The sequence below is a fragment of the Gymnoscopelus braueri genome, assembly GCF_963280865.1.
Source record: "Gymnoscopelus braueri genome assembly, chromosome: 2".
In the NCBI taxonomy this organism is placed as follows: Eukaryota; Metazoa; Chordata; class Actinopteri; order Myctophiformes; family Myctophidae; genus Gymnoscopelus; species Gymnoscopelus braueri.
The window spans coordinates 31,378,227-31,396,233 of record NC_137604.1 but is presented as its reverse complement, the minus strand read 5'-3'; the positions used below and the strand labels follow the sequence as shown (position 1 = coordinate 31,396,233).

General features: G+C 40.9%; 1 protein-coding gene across 5 annotated transcripts in view; it reads left to right on the top strand.

Moving 5' to 3' along the window:
- The window catches only part of ctnnd1 (catenin (cadherin-associated protein), delta 1), a 37,536-nt gene extending 20,589 nt beyond the window's left edge, over nucleotides 1–16,947 (top strand). For 3 of the 5 annotated variants that reach the window (XM_080444285.1, XM_080444288.1, XM_080444289.1), the window contains 12 exons: nucleotides 470–620; nucleotides 1,417–1,618; nucleotides 4,007–4,124; nucleotides 4,600–4,759; nucleotides 7,814–7,879; nucleotides 8,213–8,340; nucleotides 10,128–10,278; nucleotides 10,716–10,911; nucleotides 11,878–12,071; nucleotides 12,662–12,715; nucleotides 13,049–13,131; nucleotides 14,266–14,360. In XM_080444285.1, coding sequence (XP_080300411.1) covers nucleotides 470–620; nucleotides 1,417–1,618; nucleotides 4,007–4,124; nucleotides 4,600–4,759; nucleotides 7,814–7,879; nucleotides 8,213–8,340; nucleotides 10,128–10,278; nucleotides 10,716–10,911; nucleotides 11,878–12,071; nucleotides 12,662–12,715; nucleotides 13,049–13,131; nucleotides 14,266–14,325 — 1,563 coding nt within the window. In that variant the 3' untranslated portion in view covers nucleotides 14,326–14,360. Of the gene's footprint in view, nucleotides 1–469; nucleotides 621–1,416; nucleotides 1,619–4,006; nucleotides 4,125–4,599; nucleotides 4,760–7,813; nucleotides 7,880–8,212; nucleotides 8,341–10,127; nucleotides 10,279–10,715; nucleotides 10,912–11,877; nucleotides 12,072–12,661; nucleotides 12,716–13,048; nucleotides 13,132–14,265; nucleotides 14,361–14,778 lie in introns of those variants that run through there. The other 2 variants (XM_080444286.1, XM_080444287.1) reach the window with 2 other exon arrangements.
- The last annotated feature ends 1,060 nt before the right edge of the window (nucleotides 16,948–18,007 follow it).

The window sequence follows — 18,007 nt, the reverse complement described above, 5'->3', positions numbered from 1 at the left end:
ATAAGCTGTTACAAAAACGTTAATATTTTTGGGTTAAAAAAATAAAAGAATTAATGGTTAAAGCTCTATATTCTGATAGTAATCATTGCTATAGAGCAGTGGTTCTCAACCTTTTCAGGCCGCGACCCCCCAAAATAATCATATTTGAACTGGGGACCCAAGATCTGGAGAGACATGGAGACTCCTGTTAATGAACAAACACTATATAGAGCAATGAGTACTATCAGAATATAGAGCAATTTAACACTTATATTAACCAAAGAAAATCACTTACCCTACCTAAGTAATGGGAGCCATGCCATTCATTCCTGTTCGTTATTTTCTTTCCACCTTCAGGTGAAGAAACAATCTGTGTTATTATGTTTTATAATTATATGCCAGGTATAATCCATCATAGTGCAATTGGTCCTGAAGTTAAAATTGTGCTACTTGTTCAGCAGTAGGGATAACATCTTGTCGCTCTGTGTAGGTGCACCATGCGGCCTGTGGAGCTCTGAAGAATATCTCCTATGGTAGAGATCCTGACAATAAGATTGCCATTAAAAACTGTGATGGAGTCCCTGCCCTGATCAGGCTGTTGAGGAAGACTCGTGATCAGGACCTCACTGACACCATTACAGGTAAAACACAAATGATGTGGATTTACTTCCTTGGCCTTTCCCTAAGCCCTGCACTTCAAAATGACCCCCTTTTTCAAAATGAAAACCAGCTAAATGTGCATTATGAGTTCCAAACGTGAGGAAACTATAGGAAAACACGCAATATTAAATACACACACAATATTACATTTACTTTGATTAACAACTTTCAACTGGGCTTCCTTATTTTGAACATGCATTATTATTATTAAAAAAATGTGAAAAGAGAAGATCTACAAGCTCACAAAGCATCGTGATGTGATGCATTGTGAGCTTGTAGGTAGTCCTTTTTCGGCAATTGGCAAACGATGAAATATATACTCTAGGCCAGGGCTTAAAGGGGAATACCACTCATTTTCAACATTGAACTATGTTGCCCCCAGGGCTAATGAGTGGTATTCCCCTTTAAAGCTGCACTCTGTCACCTTCATGTCCTAACCAGAATTCAATCAAACCTGGGTTCCCAGTGCAAGTGCTGACGTTTGTACCACTGAGCTAGTAGAGCACACCTGCTTGATCATGGGAGAAATAGAATTTTGACCTTAAGGCAGTACCACTTAATAATGATAATACATTTTATTTGTAGCACACTTGAGTGGTCAAACCCTCCCACAGTTACTAAATACATACTCTACCATACAGATACTTTTTTTCACCAAAGAAAAGTTATAGTGTAGCTTCAAGTGCTTAATTTCCAAAGCTTATGAGTATTGTTTTATGAAATGTATGACATTGTACATTTGAGGGTTCTGATGACTGTCTCCCCTCCCGTCTCCAGGCACGCTGTGGAACTTGTCATCTCATGACTCAGTAAAAATGGAGATTGTGGACCACGCACTGCACGCCCTCTCTGACGAGGTCATGGTCGCCCACTCAGGCTGGGAGAGAGGGATCAACGGAGCAGGTGGAGGAGAAGAGAACTGCAAGCCCAGGCATCTAGAGTGGGAGACGTCTCTCACCAACACAGCTGGATGTCTGAGGTATGAAGGGATGGAATGGAACAGTAGAGGGGATAATTGTTTCATAAATGAATTCCCTATTCTATGTTTTAGTATAACTGTCGTATGACAGTGTCGCGCATAGGTAATACAAATGTGACACGTCGAGAGCTTGTAGATATTTTCGCGGAACAATTTTGCCTTTATGATATGGCCAAAATGGGGGCACCAGCTTGAAAGTGGTTATATTAAGTCTGTCTGTGCTGTGGTTTTTATAAATATTTCACCAATGAAAAGTGTTCGCATGCGCTTGTGACTAAATAACAACATTGGATCCATTGGAACACAGGTACTTTTTTTCAATTTCCTGAATGGTTTTGGACGTACTATATCCTTAGGACATACAAGGTTTCTGCCCAACATCGACGATATGCACTTTTGACTGTAAAATCTACGGGGCATTTTATGAAATGTAGGTCTCCCTTATAATAAAGCAAAGAACATTCCATAAAGAACAGAGTGGCCACCCTGTCTAATCTTTTTAGTTATCCATGGAAAGTTGCTAGGTGTGTGGTTTGGGAAAGAATCGTTATTTTCATTACCGTTCGTGGTGTGTGTACTCTGATGCAGTGAGTCGTGGCGTTAAAACAGGGATGCAATGAATGGTTCAATGCTGTTTCATGGTGTGTAGGCCATGTCTGTTGTCTCTGCAACGGTTTTGTTTTCAGTTTCATGACTTAATGCAAGTAGCACCGTGATTTGTGATTAGTCTATTAGGCTAAGCAATCAGACACTCACAAGGTGCACATGGTCCTTTTTATTATAGGATTATTATATGAATTGGACATATTGTCTGTGGCCTTGTAAGCAACAGCTGCCTTCCAGGTGTCACTGAGCTCTATTGTTATTACTCTACCCATCTTGCCGTTCACATATTTCAGAGTAGGACATATGAGGCAGTTATGAAGTTATCCCACAGCTACTTGCTTTGTGTGTGTGTGTGTGTGTGTGTGTGTGTGTGTGTGTGTGTGTGTGTCGCTTGACTGATCACAACCAGTAAACCGCTTGACTGATCACAACCAAACCTTGTATGCATGCTGCCAGTAGGCTATAGAAGTACCTCCACTATATTATATATATTTATATCAATATGTATTTACTGCAATAATGCAGCCTACTTTAATCACAATTTGGGTAGACTGAGCATTTAACGATAATGGTGTGCATGGCAAAGACTGTGCTTCAGAGGTGGGAAGTCACAACTGGATACAGTTTAGAACAGCCTAAATGTTCAGCAAAATACTGCTGAAAATACGTAGGAATTATTTCCAAGGTTAAGAAATGTGATAAAAAACAAAACCGGTTTTGGGCTGGTTAGTGCCAATTCTCTACTCTGTGTCACTTGCCTACCAGCCCTGAGCTCTGGGCCAACTTGCCTGACTGCCAATGAATATGGAGGAGGTGAAAAGAAGGAGTGAGTAGTTGTAGAAGGAAGACATTGTAGACACTTGATAAATTGTTACAAGTAACACAGATGGGAAGGAATGAGAGGGCAACAGAGGACAAACCAAGACATTTTGGTCAGGGGAAGGAACGGAAGAGGCATTGAAAAGGAGAGGTGTGACCATTTGAAAATAATGGGAGAGATGTAAAGGACAGGATTCCTACATATTGCAGTTCTGTGAACAAAAATATTGATTACTGATCAGACCTAAAGGTTTTTATTTTGCAGGGGACAAGCAGTGAGTTAGCTCAGTACACACACAGATAATGTGTCTACAGAATTTACTTTTAATGCAAGTATTAAACCTTTATTGAATTAAATTGTTTATAAAATGCAACTAAATTAATATGAAAATCAATAGTTTCTGTTTCCTGGACAATAAGCTGGATGCACCCTCTACTGTGGTAGGAAATGTGTTCCATGTTGAGCATGTCAGTCACTGTGCAAAAAAGGCCAGTATAAAAGACCTAGGCTGAGTACCATTTCACAAACCTTCCTTTTCCCTGCATACTTTCTTCACTCGTTTACAAATGCAAGGTGACTACTGTCGGTTGCTCTTAGCTGCCTACCTCAATGCTGCTTGCACACATCCAGCCACTGTAGATCTGAACATAGATCAGATCTATGTGATGAATGACGGAACAAATGAACGGAATGCTGCCCCAGAGTTGTGCAACCGGAACCGGGTCAAAGCTCTCTCTTATTCTCTCTATAGAGCACTGGACTTTCACACAAACTACACTGTGGTTTATGTCTGAGCATTGTGTGCTGGAATCCCTTTCTAACCACCAAAATTGACTCATTTGATTCCTCTCTTTTCCCCCTCCCATTGTTTTCTCTCTCGTTCCCACAACGGTGCTTTTTGCTACTCTTAATCCTTTGTTCTTCCACCTCTCTCCCCCTTCTCACCTTTCTACCATCTTCAGGAATGTGAGTTCAGAACGCAGTGAGGCGAGGAGAAAGCTAAGGGAGTGCACAGGATTGGTCGACTCGCTCATGTACATTGTCCAATCCCAGATTGACTGTAAAGACGTGGACAACAAGGTGTGTTGAAACATCTTCTCTTACTTTAATTTCACCCACTCTTGCACCTGTAAACTTGTTAGCCTGGTTCCAGACAAATCTGCCATCTGCCAAAAAGAATGCCCGTGGCAGATTAGGTCTGGCCCCTCTCAATAGAGATTCTACTTCTCTCCCTCCGAGGTTGTGAGGGACCAATCAGGGCCCAGTATGCAAATATGGGGTGGGTTTATCACCAGGGGCGTTTTTTTTTTTTGCTCCTCGGAAATGCAGGTTCCACACAGAGATTCCAGACTAATATCTACGCAGTGATATTAGTCTGGCCTTGCCAGGCTATAAACTTGTGATGTGACAATAAAGTTGAAGTTGAGTTCAATTTGTCATAAGAAGAGTACAATTAATTTGAAATGGGAATAAGTCCACAACCATATCGAATATGAAATTGACCTAAACCAAGGTTTAGGTAAAATAATTAACCTTTTCTCTTTCACTTCTACAGTTGATAGAGAACAGTGTGTGTCTGCTGAGGAACTTGTCCTATCATGTGCACCGTGAAATCCCAGGCTTTGAGCGCTACCAGGAGGCCCTGCCTCTCAACCAGGGTCCCGCCCCTGCCACCAACCAGAAGAGTGGCTGTTTCAGTTCCCGGAAGGGCAAAGGTCTGTCCGAATGTCCGTCCATCTGTCTGTATATGTTTTTGTGCTCTCGTGCCTGCCTTTCGCCGGGACGAGATATCCTCTCAAGGATACAAAGAAAGAAAGCTAGTCTTCAAGTTTCAAGGTGCTGTTGTTGGTTGTGTGTAGGATATGGATTAAGGTTAGGGAATTAATGTAGTACATTGAAATCGGTGAACAAAATTGTAAAAGATAAATGGTGCATTTATATAGCTCCTTTATCCAAAGCGCTTTACAATGTGCATTACGTTCATCCCATTTACACACACATTCACACACTGACAGCAAGTTAGGAGTTCAGTGTCTTGCTCAAGGACACTTCGACACTAACGCAGGGGGAGACGGGGATAGAACCTGGTCGTACGGCCGCTCTACCTCTTGAGCCTCTGCCGCCCCTAGTACACAAGTGTTATAGTACAAACCTGTGTCTGTGTGTTACGTCAGAGGGAGGAGTGTCTTGTGTGCTGAAAGGCAATATAATGGCTTTTATAGCCGTGCAAATCAGTCACGGTAGAGATGGAGAGAACTATATTTACTCAGTCGATGGGAGGCATATGGAGGGTAGTGATGATGTAATGTTGACTCTAGCGTCTTATGCGAGTGCTACTGAATTTGTAGACAGTGAAACACACATCACAACACACACACACACACACACACAGGAAGCTGCCCAAGTCTGAGTCAACACACGCAAACAACTCAAGAGGCGGGTATTGGTATGTTAAGAACTCTAAGAATGTCCATCTCTCTGATTGAGCTAATGTTTGTGTTTAACTGAGCGATTAATGTGGATCTATTCATCTATGCCAAGTCACCAATTAGTTGACTTCATTAAAGTCATACTGTGCAACCTGCAGCATTCGTTTTGAAGCGGTAGTGCCATGGTTTTGTTTCGAACTGAATTCTGGGAATTGCAGTTCTATCAGACTATAGACGAATGCTGTAATGACAATGGAGCTACCAGAGGTGTTGCCAAGAAGACTGCTAAATTGAATGTTACATAGTATTACTTATAAATATATTTAATAAGGACGATTTATTTTAATCAACATAATTAGGAATGGGTCAGATTTATAATCCAAGGTAGAGCACGTGCATCCAAAAAGTTGACAGGTGCTGCGTGCTGGACAAAAGTATGTACATGACAAAAGAAGAAAGGTCCACACACTGTGCTAAAGCGCCCAATTAAAATGTTAATAGCAGGAATGGACAACGTTTGAAACTGTCAGTCTTCGTCAGGTCTGAATGTTACAAAGTAGTAAGCGTACTAAATACTTGAACAATGGGCGGGGCACAATCATGCAGAGACAAGACAAGCCTGTGTTTTTTCATTATGATATGGTTGATTTCCTTGTTATGTCTAGCCGTTTTTTAATATTAACTGACATGTTTTTTCAGACAGTGTTGTGTGGGACTTGTCTTATTATTTGAGATGTCTTCTTTAACCACTTGACCCCAACATCCTCTTATTTGGAGATCAGTTCTCCTGTCTCACTATTTTGTTTTCATAGTAACATCCCCAGCTTCTTTATCAGATCTGTAGGCCCATAGTCTGTCACCTTTTGAGTTCAGGGTGGACCTGCAGATCTGGTTGGTTTTCAAGTGGTTAATTACTACAGCTTGTCTGTGCATCCGATTTAGCCAGCCTGCTAAGTGGGGATTCTAGCCATCTAGAACAATGGTAAAGTGGTCCATTTCATAAAGCCTCTTGAGTCTTAACTTCTTGTTAATTGTTGTCTCTTTGCCCTCTTTGCCGACTGTCACATGGCTGATTATATCTTTTTGGTGCAGCAGTGCCACTGGGATGTAAACAAATGTAAATTTTGGTGGCTGGGATATGGCTGCTTGCCTCTCACTTAATTGCTCTCTCTCTCTTTCCTCCATCCTTGCCATCCTCTCCTCCTCTTTTCATCTCCCATTTTTCTTTTCCCCTTCCTCTCATGTACCCCTCCATCTCCTCTGCTTATTGGCCTGGGCTACAGATGAGTGGTTTTCCAAAGGTAAGCTCTTGCTGCTATGTGACCTGTGCTTTGCTTCAGCTGCATGCTGTAGTAATAATAATGAGTCTGAGCTAACCACAGATCTTTGTAGCTGTATACTAACCTTAACCTTACTTTTTAGAGTTGTAGCAGATGGTCAGTTGGAGCCATTTAGTATGTGTGTGTGTGTGCAGCAATGTGCTCCCAACTTAAGTTTTGGAGCACCCACAAACTGTAGGCCCTGTTTAGACGGCTACGGTCTTTAGCGAAAACGGCTAAATAAGATGTCAGATGTGCCTTCCGTTTAGACGGCAACAGTGTTTTCGGGGGTTGTAAACGCAACAAAGTGAAACCTCCTTCCAGAGTGGAAATCTTTGAAAACGCTCCACCTCCCGTCTCCACGTAAACGGGCAATACGGGAGAAACGGCAAAACGTGTAGACATCATGGCTCACGTCGGCTCACGCCACGTGCTCGATGTAAACGGCTGTGATGGGGAAGTAGAGCGGAGTGGTTCTACGCATGCGTGACTGGTCTATCTGGTAGCGCGTCGCCGCCACCTAGCCACCTAGCATGCAAACGACAGCATTTTCAAACACTGTTGCGTCACCGTGTAAACGCAGAATAAAAAGTGAGAACGTAACAGCATTTTGTCGTTTTCTATTCTCATCGTTGCCGTGTAAATGTGGCCTTAATTGATACAAAAAATAACAACAATACAGTTTAAAGGTAACATAAAACGGTGTAAGTATCCTTACAAATGCATGGTAGGCCACCACTAGGGATTTATGCAGTAATCTGAGGTCAGGATGTTAAAGGTTGGTCTCCTGACTGTCTATCCAGCCTCCATCCATCTTTTCACTGAGACCAAAACTGAGCCCAAAACGGTCTAAATTTTAAGCCCTGGTGTGAGGCTCACCATCTCAATAAACGAAATTTTATACTCATTAGTGGTGTAACCAGACAAGTCTGACCAGGCAGTTTTGGAATCTGCACTGACTCTGGAATGTTTGTTTGTTGCAAGTTGCTAAGCTGTTGTGGTGGTGTTCAATGTGTTTCAGGGAGGAAAGATGAGGATGCTGCAGCAGATACAATAGACATTCCAAAGCGGACCACACCTGCCAAAGGTAAAGAAGTCATCCAACAGCTCTCTATCCCTATGCTTTCTGCTAAAAAAGACACACACAAAAAACTACCAAACAAATGTTCATATGTTCATAATCCTTCCTCATCCCTGGTCCTTTTCACCTACCTTGCCAGGATGTAGAACATACAGGAATGGGTTTTGGTTAGACATAGGTGCAAAAACATCCTCCTCACCCCCCACTCCTGCACAACATTCCTATCTATTTATGTATGATCATATATAGATAATACTTTCTATATTAACCATGGAATGTGACTACTATACTCATAGTCATTTTCTATTTACTTTTTTTCTCTTCCATCCTGTCCACCAGGTTATGAACTGTTGTTCCAGCCGGAGGTGGTGCGTATCTACACCTCACTGCTGAAGGAGTCTCAGAACCCCACGGTGCTGGAGGCCTCAGCTGGAGCTGTACAGAACCTCTGTGCCGGACGCTGGACTGTAAGTGGATCTGCTTTAATTGCTGCTTTACATGATAGGACCACTTTTTTTTCATGTTCCGTACATAGAGAAAGCAGCGCAGATGTTGGTGAAATTAATTCATGCATGGAATAGGTCTGTAACCTTAGACAAGAATTCAAAATACATTTACAATTTGAGTTCACAATTACATTTTTGATTCTTTAGGCTTTTAAAATTCATGCAACAGAGCTCTAATCATAAATTGTGTATATATGCCACACATCTTGATTTGGCTCAGAAATAAGTAACATTTTGAATTGGCCTTACTGTGCACTTAACCAAAAGCAATTTTCTCACTGCAACTTTATGTTTGAGGACGGGGAGGCTGAGAAGCTTGAGGAAGTGACGCAATCTATAAAATATTAACCTATTTAGTACAACCAAAAATAGTTTTCTTACATTTTAGGCGAGAAATAGGCCATGTAGTTGCTTGATTCATTTCACGACGACTGAAGAATTATTTTCATATTTTTTTAGCCAGTGCCAGAGTTTTTCATTGGAAAAAAAAAGTACTCAGGAGCCGAAATACAGACTTTTTAAGTTAACAAGGGAAGTGGATAGGAGTCTAGATCTTCTACTAATCAGATCTCCTTGGTCTTTGGTGAAATTGGAAAAAAAAAAACGTTTTTTTTTCATTTTTTTTTTTCACTTCACGTAGATCTACGCGATTGGCACGTGGCGGCTTTAAAGCGGTTCGCGTAGATCTACGTGATTGGCAGTCAATGTGTTAATATATCGCCACTAATTGGGAGATTGTGTTATCTAGCGTGATTTCCCGGCAGCTCATCCCAGCAACTGTGCCGACAGGGAGGCCACAGGTGGGGAGGAAGTACAGACTCGCTGTGACTGTCTGGTTGTGCTAAAGTACAATGGCAGCTTGTCTGGAAACTATGTATATTTCCTAGTTCCTGTTTCAACATTTTAGTTGAGAAATAGTCCTGATTGGCCATCACTCAGGGTCGCTCAAATCTCTTGCTGCCTATTAGCATAAAGTCAAAATGTTTCAACTTTTTTTGTGGTCACCAAGTCACAGTGATTTCATGCCAGTGTCTCGTCACTCTAATAAGTAGCATAGGAAAAGAATGACTGCTGGTCACTTTGTTGCTTGTTTTTGCTTTTGGTGTAAGTCCTGAAAAGCTCCCTTTCGGTCTACAGTAGCGAAGGAGTTGTTCATCCCCTGGGTCATTGTAATAGTTCTGATTAGTGATTTTGACATTTTAATTAGATTGATCATTTTAATGCTTCACTGTTAACATCTTGGTAAAAGCCATAATATTCCCAAATACAAGAGATTAAGTTGTCTTTGATACTTAAAGGTCGTCCATGTTGGCATGTTCCATGCTGTGACTGAACCACCCCATAAACGATGAAGCTTATTTAGTCCAATAATGGTATTTTATTATACTCTCTTAATAACTGGTTAACTTCAATACTACAATAAATCTCAGCAAACATATTCCAGCTCTGTCTCAAAACCAATACAGCATGCGGTGCCTTCCGTATTGCCACAATTCCTCTTACGCTGTACATGGTGAATCTTTACCTTATATGACCCTCCTACACTTATCGTGCATAACCGATTTTAATGGCACAAATCATTATATGAAAATAGCGAGCACCGCACAAGCCTAATGGAGAGAGCCTAAGACGTTGTACCTAAGACGTTGTACCTCATTTTCTATACAGTTCACTTCATAGTTGGTACTTAATAATTTACCTCCCCACCAAGTCTTCTAATGTACATTTTTATGTGTTCGTCCCTGCAGTATGGTCGTTACATCCGCGCCTTGCTGCGTCAGGAGAAAGGCTTACCCATGATGACTGAGCTGTTGGCCCACAGCAATGACCGTGTGGTCCGGGCAATGTCTGGTTCCCTCCGTAACCTGGCTATCGACGCACGCAACCGAGACCTACTAGGTAAGACCCTGTGCTCTGTGCATACACTTGTTTTTGTTTATCTTATCTGGGGATGTTTTTAACAGACTGGGGTCCCCTTCAGGGGGTCCAAATGGTTCTGTTATGCATTTTTCTGACATGGTTTGGGTCCACTTGTCCCTTAGAGGGAAGGGTCACTGCAAATCAATACAAAGTTGCTCAGAGTGATCCCCTTTATATCCTTTGAACAATGCCCCCATCCGCAGGGCATGAGGGGTCACTTAATGATTTGAAGAGTAGGAAAATTATGTGAATCATATGCTATGGCCTTCCCAGTTACCAGAACACCTTACTAAGGACACTTATGCAACTAGGTTTTATTTTTGTGGGAGGGGGGGGGGGCTTGTCAGCCATCTGTATGTCTACATATCTAAACCTGTGTGTGTGTGTGTGTGTGTGTGTGTGTGTTTGTGTGTCAGGAAAACATGCAGTGCCTCATTTGGTGGCCAACCTGCCGGGCGGTGGTCAGAGCCAACCTGTACGAGCACTGTCAGAGGAGACGGTGGTGTCCGTACTGAGCACGCTCCATGAGGTGCTGGGCTCCAGCCTGGACTCAGCCAAAACCCTCAGAGCCTCACAGGGCATCGAAAGACTTGTCCTTATCAACAAAGATGGGTAAGGGTCTGTGAGAGGGAGAGTATGCATGCATTAGGATGGGGTCAGTGTAAACATTTGCTAACAGCCAAGTACTTGTTGCAAATATAATACATGGTTGGAAACATATAGGGGAACAGATAATGGTAGGAATATGGTTGTGTTCTGGTTTTTGACTTGGTCCTGTATTCATTTTATTGTTCCATAATCTACTATAGCATCACACAGCATATCCTATCTGATCAATTGTATCTAATTTTATGTAATCTTTCTTGGACTTGAAATCCAATGCCATATAGGCTTTTTATTTGTCTTCGACATTAAGGGCCTTGTACACAATACAGTGTCAGATTTTCAGCGTGCTGGTTTTTAATTGGTTACCAGCATAATATTTACCAGATAATCAATTCCTGTTACTTGTAAACGACAGCAGTAAACAACCCTCATTCTGTGTCACCCTTCATCGCATTTCTCCGCTTCATTTCTAGCTAATGGGTGGAAGACAACCCTAAAGTTAAATTGGGTCAATTCTTAAAGACAGAGCTGGTGTGCAAACAATATTAAAAGGCGTGCATCTGGAGCATGTTTACATTGGTAGACTAGATAATTGAAAATCTGATCTAAGCTCATACATTTTACGGGACCATTAAAACCTGAAACCGATTCAACCACAGCACGTGTGATAGTTGGAGGCAGTGAGTGAGCAGCTTGAGTGTGGGGGTGTGAATATATCTGGAAGAGATTGAATGAATGCACAAGAGAGTTCGAAATGGCTGGTTGTGCGTATGAGACTAGAGCAACACTTGCTAGTGTGGAGAGGGCATCTCAGAACAGAGAAGAGTTCTAACAATCTTTCTGTCAAATTTTGTGTACCATTCTGAGGGTAAATATTTCATACTTGGGATGCTTTTTCAATTTATACGGACTTACTAACACCAACTATTTGTCCTCTTCTTTTGACTCTGTTCTTCCTTCTTTGTCCACCAGTAACCGTTCTGAACGTGAGGTGCGAGGTGCAGGCCTGGTGCTGCAGACAGTGTGGGGATACAAGGAGCTGAGGCGCACTCTGGAAAAGGACGGCTGGAAGAAGACAGACTTCATGGTCAACCTAAGTCCTCCCACTATCAACACCAGGGCCAATGGAGGTTATGAGGATAGCACCCTGCCGCTCATAGATAAAGGTTAGAGACAGAGAAACACATGCACTGCTAGACCAGGTTGTAATCATTATTAGTATTCCCTCTTATGTACTTAGAGTATTAGACATGAGCACTGGGGTTTACCACACTGGGACAAAAACAAACCGTCAAAACAAGCTACAGAACTGTAGTTCCTGCAAGCAACAGGTCCAACTCCGTCGGATTACTGTAATTCTTGTAACCTTGTGCATGGTCAATCTTCACTGTATAATATGACTTCCACCGATTTTTAATGGCCACAAATCACGATAGGAAAATAGCCCAAGTATTGCCAAAGCCTACTTCCGACTCCATGGAGTTGATTCAATAGATTTTAGTCTTTTTGTAGACTATGTTGACAATAAGAAGACTAAAATACACTGGCCTAATTCTTTAATCTTCTCGGCATTCTTTGTATTGTCCATTGGGGCAGTTCCCACCTGTCTTGTACTTCAGCCAATTCCCAGGTATCTTGCGCTAAAGTAGATAAAAAGAAAGTTTAACTACGGCAGTGGCAGAGACCTTTATCTCAATGAGAAGCATTGATGTACTGTATATGCTTATTGTGTCTGTGTCTTTGATTTTCATTTCAGGGGCGAAAGCAGACAGTGAAAGAGACATGATTCCAATGAACGACTTGGGACCGGGTAAGTTTGAATGCAGCGCGCTAATGCACACACACTATGCCTTGGAGACAAGTCTCTTATTACAGGAGTAGGTTTTATTTATTTACGGGATCAGGTGACCGCAGACCAAGCTGAGACTGAGAGTAGTGCACCCAGCCCTAGGTGTCATAAATTTAACGGAGATCAGTAAGCCGTATTTAATGTAAATTCTGGTTGATTTCATCCTCTTTTTTATGTTTCAGTTGATTTGGACATTTGTGCTCAGATTGCACACACACACAAACCGAGAAACACAAACAAAATGCAGAAATACAAAAGCCTGTCAGTGTCTTTACATGTTTCTGTCTTCCCCAGATGCCTATTCCACACTGGACCAGAGAGGGAGGAGAAACACTATTGATGACACACTTGAGCCTGCTGATAAAGATACAGTGCAGGTACACATGCACCATGTGCGCGCGAGTACACACACACACACACACACACAAACACACACACTTATACTCTGTCCCTTGTTAATCTCTGTGTTCATCATCTGCATTAACCACTCAAATCGTATTTTATTATCTTAGTTGTATGATGGTTTTGTATAATTTCTTTTAAAATAGCAGATACTGTATGCAAGCTAAAAATGCATCGCATTGCAATGTTATGAGCTTGTAAATCTGCTATTTTTGCACTTTTTTATTTTCCCAGAATGACATTCCCAAAATAGGGGGTCTAAGCATGGTTTAGTTCAAAATACACACAACACGCCTTACCTTACTCTTTACTCCAATTCTAACTCCAGCAAGGAAAACAACCCCTCCTGATCCTCACAAGAAACCACTTTCCAGTGTTTATTTTGTTTTGTGGACATTTGGACTTACTGGGTGGCTAAAAGCAGAGGACACACAGTCACATGCTCTGATATTTTATCTGCTTTTAATTTGTTTTGCATTGATCCACTTAAATTAAAATGAAATCCAGTGGAATAGTGTCCTTTCAGACAGCATTGTTTAATACAAGTCCATCTTTGTATTAGAGCATTGACAAACCATGTTTTCAATATGATGGGAAAGGGTCAGGAAATGTCACAGGAAGAAATTAAACATCCATTATCCAAATCTGAGAAAGCTCGCAGCAGAACAACTTGAACTCAAGGATACATTTGTACTTGATTGTACATGAAGGCCAGTTACATCACTTTACTGTGAAAGGAGTGGGTGCTTGCGTGCACGTGCGTGCACACACACACACACACACACACACACACACACGGAGCATGTTGATGCATGTTGATGCATGTTTTACTAACACCATTGTTAATCTGTTTCTCACTTATATAGCCCCTCACTAACTTGTCTTTTTCTTCTTGACCTGTTCTTGGACTAAACTTGTAAACTTTCTCTCCTTTCTTGTCTGTGTGTGATGCACTGTGTGCCTCATTTCTGTTTTTGTCCACTCTGGTCCTGAACACATCCGTCTTTCTTCTACTTTTCTACTCTTCTTTCTTCCCAACCCTCTTCCTACTACTCGCCATGCTAATTGATCACTGTCTCTCTCTATCGTTCTGTCATTGTGTCTCTCAGGGAGGGATGTATGGGGAGAGGCAGGCCTCTTTGCCTCTCATGGATTCATATGATGGTTAGGCTACACCTACAGTCACACTGCATGTGAGTGCATGGTATGTGTATCCTACTGGCCCTCACTGCATGGCCTAAAATCTTACACACGTGTGTGTGTGTGTGTGTGTGTCGCAGCGTGAGCTTGTGTGTGTGTGTGTCGAGTGTATGAGTGAACTGCCTTAGTTATTTGGACTGTATTATTGCTCCCCCTGCTGGCAAACCACAGTGATTTTTCTTTCTCTTTTTTTTTCATTTGGTGGAATTCTCTGTGTACAGTCAGATCTTGTGAGATGTGTGCTAATTGTATTGTCCGCCACTGCTGATGTCTATCGTACTGTGTACCATATTGCCAAAAACCTCCATATATGCTGCATATTTCAATATTGTGTTTGAGTGTCGATTCATACCTACTAGGCATTGTTTTAATGTTATCCACTCACCCTCTTTCAACCCACACTCCTGTGTCTTTTCTTTCAGAAAAACTGATCGTGTGCATCAGTAGACGACAGCCACCTCCCGCCTACTGCCCCTGCTGATCTGATAACACTCACCAAGGGACCACAGCCACTACACTACAGACTCCACTCTTTCTCTCTCTCTCTCTCTGTCTGTTTCTTACATTCCTGTGCTGAATCAGACAGACCGACTTTAGCCACTATTGAAATAACTGGGATATAAAAGACATGACTTTACTCTCCCTGTGGACAGTTGACATGACACAATAACCACTTCTTGTTTTTTTTTGTTTTTTTTTACTCTAATCGGTCTCCTACAACCTCGCCTCGTAACACAGCCAACGCACACAGCAAAAGAGGAGCCTGGAACTTTTTGGAACACACTAAGTAAAATACACTACACTTGCCAAACACATCAAAAGGGAAACTTTTGGAATTTTAACAGGACCCTTTCCAGAAAATAGCTGTGTAAAATATGATAATTCATTTAACCACTTCGCCTCAAACGTGAAGAAAAACGTTTTTCCTTATGGTTAAATACTACAATTTTCTTTTCTTACAACAGAAGAACCAATGTTCATTGATTGCATTAGATATCTGTGATGCTTCTACTCCTGTTTTGATGGTGATTGTTATGATCTTGCTTTATGTTGTACTGCAGTATCGTACATGTGCCAAATGACACCGCTACTGCCGCAACCGTAGAATCCCACCTACTGACACCTTTCTCCCCTCGCTAAAAACTAATTTACACTGAATTGACTTGTGATTGATTGGCTTATGTTCTGTGTATTTTAAGAGTTTCAAGAGTCTTATCATAGTCCATGGTAGAACTCAGATGGGGATGATGTGTTTTATTAAGTATGAATTTCACAGACCAAAATAACAGAGGTGTTGGTACCGAGTATTCCAGGACTACTAGATAGAAATAGAGTGAATAGGGTAAACAACATATTTCTCCGCCATGCTCTACAATACTTTTTTTTCCTCAATATGTTCCTTCTATCACAGCTAAGCATCTACTTTAGTATTCTTGGGAGACCACACAGGATTTGATTAGTATTGATTCATTGAGTGCATTTTTTTTTATCTGAAAATCTATTATGAATTATAAATGTGTAAATATGAGACTGCCTCTAACAAAATGTCAGCGTGGACTAACTGGAGTGCCTCATTCATGCACAATGGGTCTGATGTGGATGTGTCCAAGATGATTTGGGTAACCATTCGGGAGGTGTTTTTATTTGCAAGTTACTACTTCAGAATGTATGGATCTCAACAGTTCTATATTCCACGTGCTATTGGAATGTATGAACTTACATGTTTGTATGTAAGGCTGTATGTATCATAGTCTGGTTTCTGCATTGTTTTATATAGAATATAAAACTCTTGATTTCCACAAACTCATGGTCTACCTAACTTGGCTGGTAGTCATTCAAGGTTACAGAACGACACTTGGGTGAGAGGACACATTCTTGCGTGTTTTTTGTAGTGCTTGTTCTGTAGAAGATTGCATATTCTTAGTGCAGAGTAAGATGTAGATATTTACTGAGCGGATGATTTTGGAAAGAAGGCGCTGGGTGGATTCTCTTTTCCCCTTTTTCATGCCACTTCAAACACTACAAAAGCGTTACAATTGACTCATGTTGCCTTCAAGAGTGAATGGACAGATTGTATAACTCTTAATTCTTGAACAGGTGTGAAGCAAGGAGTTTTGCTGGACTTAAGGAGGGGAATAGGGGAGAGCAAGGGCCCAATTTAGAAGATTTGTAAAACCTCAGTTTGTGGAGGCAGAGACCAGACATTGATTGTTTGCTTAGATAACGTGAAAATTAAATAAAAGCACATTTAAACTATATATACCAGAGAATATTTGTTAATTTTAATGGTTTTATGTATTTCGTTTTTTATATTTTAGGATTTGGGTTAATCGTTTTGGGTGCTCTGGGTGAATGCATATGCAATCCTTTTTTTTTTTTTGGTCTGATTTAAAACATTTAAAGGTTATTTTAATTAAAGACAAAACGAGCAAAAACTGAAACTCATGTCAGCCACCTGATATTGAAACACTAATCAAAAAGCTGAAAACCTTAATCTCTGCCTTGGCTCTTAATGTTGCACAGTTCTCATTGGTGAATCAAATATGTAACTAGCAATACAGTTTTTAATAAAAAAAAATGATTTTTCAGAACCCTGTTTTGTTTTGATTCATCCAGCACTGGAACACGTAGGTAGGCTACAGTGGTTCTCAACCTTTTCAGGCCGCGACCCCCCCCCCAAAATCATATTTGAACTGGGGACCCCCAACCCTGACAAGCACTTGGAATGTAGGAGTTGAGGCATTACATTCTGTTTGACTTGGTTCCACATATAAATATTGTTAAAATAGCAGATCTACAAGCTCTCAATGCTCGTGTTGTGAGCTTGTAGATATGACAATTTGGCAAATGTTTTACCAGTTTTTATAGTATAGTTTGTTGATTACTTTTGATGCAGTAATGTTCTTATTTATTTTCTTTATTTTTTTCTTTTAAGTCCTTAAATTGTCACCCCCACCCCCAGTAGCTACGTTTTTGGACAATTGACTTATTTGTGTTTCCCAAAGGTCAAATTACCCTCAGTGGTTTTATTGTCGTTGAGCTGAGGCGTTCCTTATTGGCTACATCTTAAAGTAGGTGTTTAAACCAATGAGTTTCATAATGGCGTCACTGTGCTACTCGAAAAGACTGATAATGAAGGCATGGAAAGTGTTTGCTAAGTTAGTCATTGAAATAAGTTGCAGTGTATAATTTCCATTGTTCAGAAAACGTAAGTTACTGCAGCTGCAGATGTCATGAATTTCTAATCAACGTCGTGTTGTGGTTATCTAGCGTCGCATTAGTAGACAGCCTTCTCAAATAGTGATTGTTAAATCACTAAATTAGTTGGAGAAAGTTGTAGCTTTGGAATTTAGAATAGTGTTAAAGTCGCAGCTATAATGTATCGACATTGTTTAGGATTTGCTGGAGAGGTTTATATTCAGAGAATCGTAATAACGTTAATTATCGACACCTGTAAACTTACGCACAGTACTTTTACTTCTACTCCACTACATTTCAAAGGCAAATATTGTACTTTTACTCCAGTACAGTTATTTGAAAACTTTAGATTCTTGTTACTTTGTTGATTGTGATTATTATTACAAAATATATAAATAATATAAAATTTGGCCATTTGAAAATAGCCGATCTCCAAGCTCACAATGTGTCTCA